This window comes from Anas acuta, chromosome 3, assembly GCF_963932015.1.
Source record: "Anas acuta chromosome 3, bAnaAcu1.1, whole genome shotgun sequence".
Taxonomy (NCBI): Eukaryota; Metazoa; Chordata; class Aves; order Anseriformes; family Anatidae; genus Anas; species Anas acuta.
In genome coordinates this window covers 99,947,291-99,958,707 of record NC_088981.1, presented here as the reverse complement: position 1 = coordinate 99,958,707, position 11,417 = coordinate 99,947,291, and the positions used below count along the sequence as shown (strand labels likewise).

Below are 11,417 nucleotides of genomic sequence, written 5' to 3'. Positions count from 1 at the left end.
TAAAAAAAAAAAAAAAAAAAAAAAAAAGCTGTTATTGTTCCTCTCTTAAAATGCATCAACTTGCCTATTAATTAAGAACAAAATAGATAATGGCTATGGCGAATTTTTTATGAGGATAAACCATCCATCAAGAGTAAAGAATGCAAAAGCCATTTTGGAAACTTGACAGTGAGTGCTTGGCAGACAGACATGCTTAAAAGGTTTCTGTAGAGCTAAACAAAATGAGTAATGATCTAATGAAATAGGTTTTAAAATACATGGAAAATGCCTCAAATAAACATTGTATGATTTTTTTCCTCACAGTAGCTCTGAATTCTACTGGAAACAACAGAAGTCTTACCATGCTCTTCAGCAGGCTTCGTGCAGGCTGAGCTACACAGAGCATTGATTTCTGCCTCCAGCAAGGGTCCACCTATGGAGGTCAGCAACTGGAGGATGATAGAGATGATCAAGGGCTCAGTCATTTCCAAACCCTGTCATTTCTTGCCCAGTTCCACACAGAGGTAAATATCAGAAGCGCAGTCTCTGCTCCTTGCAGGATAGCTACAGACCTTATGCATCAGCCTTGTTCCTCCCACCCAAACAATGAAATAAGGACTGTGGCAGACAAGAAGATACACAGGACTCTGACAACACAGCTAATTTCCTTTCCATTTCATATATCAAGAACTGCAAATATATATATATATATATATATATATATATCCTGACAAACATGAAAACTGGGGGAAGTAAATGTTTTTTACATTGCCTTTATTTTTCATCTCACATTTTAATAGAAACTCAGACTGCTTAAATGCTCTACACATCAAGGCAATCATTATAAATGTGGTGTGGCTTCCAGCTAAAATAGGAGCATTTGGCATCTGAAAAAGCTTCCCACCTCCTCAAAAGGCCTCTTTTCATGTTTCTGAGGAAACTGAACATTACAGCAGAGTCTTTGAAAACCTGGGTGAAAAACAAACAGTTAGCAACTTCAGCACATACATAATGAGGGAACTCCAGATATCTGTAACTCAAGTTCAGACTACTTTTAATATAGCTTCAATGATTTGACAGAAGTGTGTTGGAGATTTGAAGGGCTTCTGAGGATTTCTATAGCAGGCAGGAAACAACCATGATATTCATAAGGCACTATTCTAATCAAACAAATTGCTCTGCTAGAATTGTTAGTTCCCTGCAAATTCTGTAGAGTCTTTGAATATTAGTGTAGAGCCATATTCACATTATTTAATAGATTTCAATATACAGTTTGAAGAAAATCTGACATACAAGAATCATACCTACATTCAGAAGAAAGAAGATAAAGCAATGAAAGATCATTCATTTCTTAGTGTGGCTGCTCTGGAGATGGACTGATATTCAAATACTATAGGAATTTACTACTAATCTTCAAAATTAATAGCAAACATATATATATATACATATAATAGATTCAAATTCACAGAGTAAATATATAAAACCAAATGGTTTGTTTTCTTATGTATATAATAATAGCGTCACATCAAATGTTGTTGGACTGTGGATATGAACAGAACTGTGTGATCATTGGTTGCTTAGGTACCATGGCACTGTAGAGTTGATTTGAGTTTGTCTTGCCTTACTGTGGGGCAACCTCTTGAACCAGGTTAGATCCATTCTGCATATGTTGCAAATCTCCCATAACAATCAGATATTTATATTGATTACTGTGTTATACAAAGGGTCATTTCTCCTTAAAGTTGATCTTAAACCAGGGTATTCTGAAAAAACACAGAGATTTTGTGGTCACCTTTCTATGCCTAACAGCAAGATAAGATGGCATGCCTCCTTGGAAGACCCAAAGTAATTCATCATTTATTTTATGAAATTATGTTGTTGCTGTTTTTTAATGTACATCAGCTTTTCCATCAGATGCAATTGTAAATTGGGTACATAAATTATTTGTACAAAATGGCATTATTGCTATATACATAAACAGGAATATTTTGGTAACTTTTCCTGCTTTTCAGAGGGTCACCCCTGCAATTTGAATAAACAAAGGCTGCTTTCCTGCCAAAAGGAACTACAAGCTAAACCACTCCTGTGAAATTTGTTGTCTACTTATGAAGTCCATTTCAAATTGTGGAGAGTTTTTTGTTTTGGTTTGGTTTTTGTTTTGTAACATGATGCACCAAGATCATCCTATAAAAATTGAAACACAGTTACTTTAAGAAATTATTTTGAGCTTTAAATAGCTCATTCACTGAGTCATTCTCAACCAAAGAATGCAGAAAATCAAAATCATACTTTGACCTTTAACTAACCCCAAAGCACTCATTTGGCATGATCCCTCTTTCAGTACTGAATTACAAGAAGCTAGTCCCCTCCTAGCACTAAAACTGAGTTTACCAAAGGACCTCCTCATCTCTGAATATTTTAATAAAGAAACTTTACAAAATTGGTAGGACTCCTGCTTTGTTCACTTGCTTTAGCTATTAAAAAAAAAAAAAAAAAAAAAAGTAACACCTTCACATCCAAAAAAAATACAGTAATATTTCTATAAATTGACTGGAGTATACAAAATATTTGCCTTCTTGCTGAAATATCCCTGTAGACCTACAAGTAATTAACATTTATAACTACAAAATTTGCTAAGATAAAAGAATATCAAGAATCTACTTTTTCAGAAATGATCAGTCTAAAAACTAGAGGCCAAATTCTGCATTCCCCTACAGTCATGCCATCACATTTGGTAACTGTTGTGAGGTCAGAATTTAGTCCCAAACCACTTTTTCTTTTTTAATCTAAATAGTTATATTTTCCTACAAAAAAAAAAAAAAAAAAAAAAAAGAAAAAAAAAAAGCTGTGTCTTACTTATCAGTGCTCTTCCCTTCTGAAGGGTAAATACAGATATTTGAAATACCTAAATTGTATTTACAGCTGTACAACACCGATGTCACATACATGTAAAATATCACTTGTACTCTATAAACCTGGGCTAACTTGTACAACCTGCTTGAAAACATTTCTTAAAATAAAGAAAGACCAGACAAGATTACACATTTTCTTTGTCAAATTCGCACACAAAATACATGGTAATGTGACATGCAACATCATTCCACCCTCCAGACGCCACCATCTCCACACAGTCCTCCTCGTCATAAGCATTGTTGGGCTCCCCACTGCGCCACTTGTTGAAGGTCTGCATGGGCGATCGATCAGAATAGACAAAATTTCCCTCTTTCTCTAGGTCGTTAATCCCAATGAAAACTCTGGTGAGCCCAGCTTGGTTGATGTATGAGGCAATCAGATTGTTGGCATTCTCATCCTTGGGCATGCTCAGTGTCCCTCCTCTTCCGTGGCAGTAGAGCTGGGCTTCCTTGTATCTTTTCTCTTCCTTCACCAGCAGATATATCTTATTATCTGTCTCACGCACACCAGCAACAGCTGCGGGGGAGGGCAGTGCTGAAAAGTGAGCACTCGCATTTCTATAAACCAACTTACTGTACACCCCAAATAGCTTCACAAATCCGATGCAAGACGGTGATACTCTCTACGAGCAATTCCACCGGTAAAACATAGCAATGAGAGAGGAAAATATTTAAATAAAATTAACCTACCATTTTTTATGAATTTTAATTCCGTCGTCAGCTGGGCCACTTGGATATCCATTTCACCAATAGCCTTCCTTAGCTGGCTACACTCACAGGGAATGCCTATGAAATGATACAGGAATACTGAAGTGAAAAAGCTATCTAAATCCAGTAATTATCTTAATAATATAATGAAAAGGCCCAGACATCCACTGGGAGAGGGACACCTTCCTCATAAAAAATGGCCAGAAACCTGTGGCCTTTGCTAACATGTGCTATCAAATGATTCTCACCATTGTCTCAGCCTAGCCAGAAAACCTAATTGTGTGAAGCTTCAGCCCTGCATGGTTAGTGCTAAACTGAACACAGACAGAAATACCCTGAAAAAAAAAAAAAAAAAAGATTTTTTTTTGAACTAAAAATACCTGTCAAAGTTTCACACGAGTAAAACTGTTCTCTTCAGTCTTTACCAAAGAACACTTTTTCCACAGCAAAAATCTACCATGTGCATTGCTCACCTGTTCCTCACAAGGAATCTCACACAGCAGATCAAAAAGGCTAATGTTCCAACCATATAATGCACACAATTAGCTGAAAAATGTAGTTCTGTACATTTCAAAGTAGAGAAGTTACTGTACCTCTTTCAATAAAAGAAGACAATAGAAAGCCATCTATTACACCAAATTGATATTGGTTTGACAAAGATAATCTGAATGAGAATACTAAAAGGATAATTGTTACTTCTATGAGTTCAAATCTCAAAAGGAGGATCAATTACATTTTCCAGTTTTGTGTGTAATTATTCAAATCTGCATTTAACTACCCAATTACTCAGCTTAGGTATCTAAGTCAATCTAAGTACTGGGTAGTTATACTACAAAACTGTCCTTCTTGTCAATGTATATGGTACTCTGGCTCAAGAATTAGCGTGACGAATTATGTTCTCATGAGAAATCTAATAGGGGAACCTTTAGTGCACTCTGCTAGGAAGGAACAAATTGGGCAAAATCAGAAGCCACTTTTGTAAGACTCACACTTCTTGTGCCAGACATTCACCTTTCTTTCTGGAGGATTTGTATTCTTTGTAAGCTCCTGTTGCTACAATGGTAATTGATGGAGGGGGCAGTATCTCCCAACCTGCTCCTTTGTGTTGGCTGGAAGCCAGAGAACATACAGAGATGTCCCTTTCCACCAGTGACAAATTATATTGACAGTTGCATTTCAGTTCCCACTGGAGTGATCAAACCTCTAAGAGCTCTGAGACGTAGTTTCAATACACTGTAAGTCCAGCAACTACTGCAGATTCAATTATTTTTTTTAAGTGAATTGATAATATTTCAGTGAATAAGCGAGGAGTAGCTATCTAAATATTTAATTTATCATCATTTCTCTCAGTAATTTAGAAAATATATATATTTTGGTGATGATGCGTGCATCTTCTAAAATCCTTCACATCATAAACAAAGTATGTCATAGATTACCTGGGTCACCATTAGGACCTGGTGGTCCTATGTCACCATTATCTCCTTTTTCACCTAAAAACATGAAAAGAATATAAATTTAAAGCATATTTTTAGTTAACAAATAATTCAGCATTTTATTTTTTTCTCTAATAAAATCCAAATGTGCAAAGTAGAAGTATGACCAAACAAAAAATAAAGATTTTTCCATAGTAGTCGGTCCACAACAAAGGCAAGCCAAAGCTATGAAACGTGAACACAAGGCATATGTATCAATATTCATTTTTTGACATTCATGGGGTTTACAGAACCAATACATTCAGAAGTTGTAGAGGGAAAAGGGCTGTATATGCTATATTGGAGTCCAAAGCTTGATTCATAATCCAAATGCTTACATAAATATCAGTCCAAATGACTTAACCAAAGTCATTTAAGCATGTAGGGAGCCCATGGAGTATGCAGGATTGTAATTCAAGTCTTGTGGTTCTTAGAAGTCTTCCAAAATATAGCACATCTTCCCATGTACTTCTCTTAAATGTCCACAATTGTCTGTTGGCAATTTAAGTTCCTTATTTAGCCTCAAACCAGGATTTCCAGCTCTTAATGCTGCTGTCAGAGCAAAAGGTAATGGGCTGACAGATCTCAGTTTGGCTGACTACAGTATGAGAAACTCCCTATTGCAATGAAGTCTGAGAGTAGCTAACCAAACATAAGCGATCAAAGATTTTTCATCTGAAACAATGCAAAAACGATTGTACTAAGCATACCTTTTGAACCAATAGGACCAATTTTTCCATGCCGTCCCATGCTGCCTTTCTGTCCTTTGTCCCCCATTTCTCCTATACATAGCAGAAAGACAAAATAAATTAACAATGTAAATTAACAATTCACTCAGATTCCAGCATATTTGCAGTACCAGTTTTCACAATGAACAAAAACATGCTATGCTTCCAAAATGCATTGAATTTCAGACATTTATTTCACTCCTTGTGAAGGACTTATGATTTAAATTTTACAAAGCAATCGACTTTAAAGCAGCATACAGGTGTAAATGAAAACAGATCTTAACTGAGAGCCGTTGGAAGAACTTTTGCAAACTTCTCTTAGATGATCATGCTAAAATTATGTTGACAATGAAGGAGACTTCCGTCAAAATATGTGGATCAATGTATTGAAACTGTTAGGGAGTGTAAAAGACCTAAGGGATCCAAGCACAACTGACAGTTTCATCTGTCAGTAGTTAGTTTCATCATTAGTCATTAGTTTCATCTAATACAGTAGCTTCACTGTAACTGAGGGCTGAAATTGGGCTTCATAGCTTATTTCTGCAGTAGCAGTCGCATCCTTAGTCTTTTTTCTTTCATTTGAAGACTGCAGTAATGAAAAACGAAAACTAATGGAAATTGTATGTGTACATTGACACACACAGATGTTCATATAAATGTGAAGTCTGACAGGAACATAACAAACAGAAACATTGAATGTTACTTAATTTAAAGACTGTTCTATGGAATACTACAAACTGTAATTGTAGCAAAGGTGCAACTCAAAACTCATTTTCCTCAGTTGTGTTTCTACAAATAGAAAGTAATCATCTACCTCTTAAGGTGAATTGAAATTGTAAACAAATCTGAATGAACCTGCCACTGTCACCTACCTATATATATCCTTGATATATAGCCAGAAATCTAATGTGAGACAGTTTGATTCACTTACTTTCCCTGACTTTGACCTCTTTTCCATTAGTTGTACTTTCCTATGCAATGTAAAGTGAATATTAGAATGGCTTCAGGGGAAACAGAATTTGCACTGGAACAGACAGTTTCTTTTATCATCATTGTCTTCACAAACCAAGCTGAAGCATTGTTACTAATAAAATGTGTGCCACAGTCCAAGTATTAATGTAATCGTCTTGAGCTCCTCCAGAGCTCAAATAATAAAACAGATAAAACATGTCTGTTACATCATGCCTGGATTTTCTAGGTGGCATTTCTCAGGCATTATGAAAAATAATTATCCTAATGGTGTGAATCTGAGAGAACTTTAGACTCTAATAGCAAAGCCTCTCATTCTACCCCATATTTACAATTCTCATCTTCAAGTTTAGTGCATTAACAGTTGACAGAAATTCATTTGCAGTAGCCACTTAATAGCGTAACTAAAACAGGCTTACAAATAACTGAAAGTTTTGGCTTAAACCAGGATATTTATAATCAATCAACTCTACACATAGTCTACGCTTGTCTCAGCTGCAACTAACATTTTATAGATTATTATTTCCTAATGATACTTCATTTCTGTCATTGGCTTAGAGAGGATTACATGATTTGATTTAGGTAGACTTTCTGAGACCTATGATATGAGACCTAACATTTTGTTACACTCACTACATAGTGATTGTGGCAGATTTGGTATGATTTTACAGCCTCTGTGGCCTCAGGAGATAATACAATATCTCATTGTACATTGGCGATACTTTTTCCTGGGTGCAACACCTGAGAAAATCAATGCTCTGCCATCAGTCTTAGGTCTCTTTGTATTACTCTGTCATGGAGCAACAGTCTGGAGGCTGCACAGCTGTACAACTGTCATATGAGATAGGTTTTCTACTGTACCACATAATATTAACAGAGAGCAGGGATGGAGGGACTACAGGAACAGGAAGTCAAATTCTTCCTGAAGCACCCATCCTGCAGAAACCCAAGACTGAGACTGCATTAGTATTAGAAATATTTAGAAATATTGATACTGCTTGGTTGTTTGTTTGTGTTTTTTTCAATGATTGTCTCAGCCAAGATTGTTTATTTGCTCAAAGCGACACCTGTTATACAATGTTCTGCTACACAGAAGCAAGGAATCAAACAATCAGGAAAGTTCAGAGGAAAATCTGCTACATGAATCCAGTAACTGAACCTCTGTAAATTATCATAGGTCAGCCTCAGTTCTGGAACTACAACAACTGAAGATTAGTTGTCAGGATGTGGGTTTCAGTGCAATTGGACAGACAGCCACATGTCTAAAACTGGATAATTTTATGACAGATTTCATCCTTCTGCCAAAGCACAATTAGAGTTGAAATTGGACAGCACTATGGGAGACACTAAAAAGGGTTTTATAAAATACGTTAACAACAAAAGGAGGACCAGAGAAAACATCCATGCGTTACTTGATTTGGATGATGATCTCACAAATAGGGATGCAGACAAAGCAGAGACTTCTTATTTGCCTGTCTTCAACACCAATGATGTACTCTAGGACTCCAGGTTCCCAAGTTTGGAGGACTATGATGGTGGTAATGATAAACTCCCAGCCAACCCTGAACATGTGCAGGACCCGCAGGTGTTGTTTGTCAAGGACCTCAACGTCCGCCAGCAATGTGCACTTGCCACCCAGAAAGCCAAACATATCTTGGGCTCCATCAAAAGCAGTATGACAAGCAGGTCAAGGAAAATTATTCTCTCCCTCCACTCTGCCCTTGTCAGACCCCACCTGAAGTACTGCATTCAGCTCTGGGGCCCCCAGCACAAGACTGCCATGGATATATGAGTCCAGAGAAGGACGATAAAGATGATCAAGAGCACCTCACAAAGACAGACTGAAGGAGTTGGGGGTTGTTCAGCCTGGAGAAGAGAAGATTCTGGGGAGAGCTTAGAGCAGCCTTCCAGTACCTAAATGGGGACTACAGGAATGCTGAGGAGGGACCCTTTTCCAGAGAGTACAGTGGTAAGACAAGGAGTAATGGTTTTAAACAAATAGTGGAGATTTAGATTAGATATTCGGAAGAAATTCTTTTCTCTGAGGCACTGGAGAAAGTTGCCCAGAGAAGCTGTGGATGCTCCATCCCTGGAGGTGTTTAAGGCCTGATCAGATGGGGCTTTCCGTGACCTGGTCTAGTGGAAGGTGTCTCTACCTATGCCAGAGGTATTGGAACTAGGTGATCTTTACAGTCCTTTCCAACCCAAAGCGTTCTATGACTCTATAAATTCGTGCTCCAGCTGGATGCATGTAAGTCTATGGGACCTGATGGGACTCATATCAGGGTACTCAGAGAGCAGGCTGTTTTCACTAGGAGACCTCTCTGAATTATTTTTCAGCAGTCTTGGGAATCTGGAAAGGTTGCACATGACTGGAAGCTGGAAAATGTGGTTCCAATTTTCAAGAAGGGCAACAAAGAAGACCCTGGTAATTACAGGCCTGTCAGTCTCACTTCAGTGCCCGGTAAAATTATGGAGAAGATTATTTTGGGAGTTATTGAAAAACACCTGAAAGACAACACAGTCATTGGTCCCAGCCAACATGGGTTCATGAGGGTAAAGTTCTGTTTAACAAACTTAATTTCCTTTTATGACAAGGTCACCCATCTAGTTGACCAAGGGAAGACAACTGATTTAATCTTTTTGGGTTTCATCAAATCTTTTCGTACTGTTTCTCACAGTAAACTCCTGAACAAAATGTCCAGCTAGACAAATAGATAATACACTTGATATGGGTCAGGCTCAAAGGGCTACAGTAAACAGAGTTACATCAGGCTCATGACCAGTCACTGGTGGGGTTCCCCAGGGCTACATTTTACAGACAGTTAATGTCAATGTTTTCATGAATGAATTGGATGTAGGACTAGAAGGTGTTTTGAATAAGTTCACAAATTGGGAGGAGCTGCTGACTCTGCTGAGGTTGTGAGGGTGGAGAGGCCTTGCAGAGAGATCCTGACAAATAAGATATCTGGGCAATCTAATATGAAGTTTAACAGGAGCAAGTGCCAAATTCTGCACATGGGAAGGGGCAACCCTGGATGTATGGACCGAATGGGGGAGGGGAGGCTGGAAATCAGTCCTATGGAAAGGGATCTGGGGGGATGTTGGTCAACAGCAAGTTCAATCTGGGTCAACAGTGTGCCCTAGCAGCCAGGAGGGCCAACGTGTCCTGGGGGGCATCAAGCAGGGCATTGCTAATCAGTTGAGAGAACGGATTGTCTTGCTTTGCTTTGTGCTGTGGTGCTGTGGCCTCACCTTGAGTACTGTGTGCAGTTCTGGACACCACAATATGAGAAGGACATAAAACTATTAGAGAGAGTCCAAAGGAGGGCTATAAGGATGGTGAAGGGTCTGGAGGGAAAGATGAATGAAGAGTAAATGAAATCACTCGGTTTGTTCAGCCCAGGGAAGAGGAGGCTGAAGGGAGGCCTCATGGCGGCCTGCAGCTTCTTCATGAGGGGAGCGAAGGGGCAGGCGGTGAGCTCTGCTCTCTGGGTACAGCAACAGGACTGTGGTGGTTTTACCGTGCTGGGCAGCTAAACCCCACAACCGCTCTCTCACTCCCCCTCCTTTAGATGAGGAGGGGGGAGAAGTAAAGCAAAGAACAACTCATGGGTTGAGATAAGGATAATTTAATTAAAGGGAAATAATTATAATATTTAAATAAAGACTACCATGAACTAAACAATTTAACTAAGGGGAAATAAAAAGGGAAAGGGGAAAAGGGAGGGGAAAAGGGAAAATAAAAAAAAAAAAAAGGAGGAAAACAAACAAACAAAATAAATGAAAGCTATATGGAAGTGCAGAGGAAAGAAATTACTCTCTACTTCCCACAAATGAGCGATGATTGACCACGTCCTTGAAGCAAGGCCTCAATGCACGCAGCCGGTGTTGAGAGGAGGACCGACGTCTTCTCAACGAGAGCCATCCCATGGCAAATACTACCTTGCCATGACTTGATCAGGTTGCTCTGAAAGTGACCTGTCTTGCTCTGGACATTTATGGATTATATATGGATTGCTTATGGATTACAGTAACACTGTCAGATGTTTGAATGTTTTCTGATGTATAATAACTCTTTTCAGGCTGCTATACCTGAAATTAAATAACCATATAGATATAATGCTTAAATGAAATGTATTATATTAAAAGACTTCACTTTCATTCTCATAAATACTACCCAGAAGACGAACAACTACTCAGTAATAGCCAGTAAAAACTACTTGGTCTGATAACACAAAAAGTGTGTTATCTCAAACAATGAAGACATATATTAAGTCTCCTGTGCTCATTAAAAGAACTGTTTGGATTTGGTTTTCTCTTACAGTGACTAGCCCCTGCTCCTACTCCAGGGGCTTGCTTATTCTGCTTCTTCTGCAGAATCAATCAGAAGGCTTCAAGAGAGACCAATCTGCCCTGAGGGTTTCAAAACTTTTTAAACCTTCTGTAAAGTCCTTTTTAGTGGTCCTGTGATTGCCAAAAATGCAGTCTGAAGAGTCTTAATGAAATCAGGAAATGAGAGTTGGAAAGAAATGAGGACAATGAAAGTAAGTCTCCATAGACCAAAACTAGGAAATTTAACTGAGAGTTTGAATGGAGAATGTGAAGCAAGACATCTGTCATTTCTCAGATGAAGGTGATATACACTG

At 38.3% G+C, this 11,417-nt stretch overlaps 1 protein-coding gene across 2 annotated transcripts in view; it reads right to left on the bottom strand.

The window, feature by feature from the left end:
- Positions 1–736: 736 nt before the first annotated feature.
- Positions 737–11,417, bottom strand: part of COLEC11 (collectin subfamily member 11) — a 44,646-nt gene continuing 33,965 nt past the window's right edge. The window contains exons 4-7 of one of the 2 annotated variants that reach the window (XM_068678526.1): positions 5,782–5,853; positions 5,036–5,089; positions 3,582–3,677; positions 737–3,426 (exon numbers count right to left, since the gene is read on the bottom strand). In XM_068678526.1, coding sequence (XP_068534627.1) covers positions 3,017–3,426; positions 3,582–3,677; positions 5,036–5,089; positions 5,782–5,853 — 632 coding nt within the window. In that variant the 3' untranslated portion in view covers positions 737–3,016. The remainder of the gene's footprint in view (positions 3,427–3,581; positions 3,678–5,035; positions 5,090–5,781; positions 5,854–11,417) is intronic. The other variant, XM_068678527.1, reaches the window with a different exon arrangement.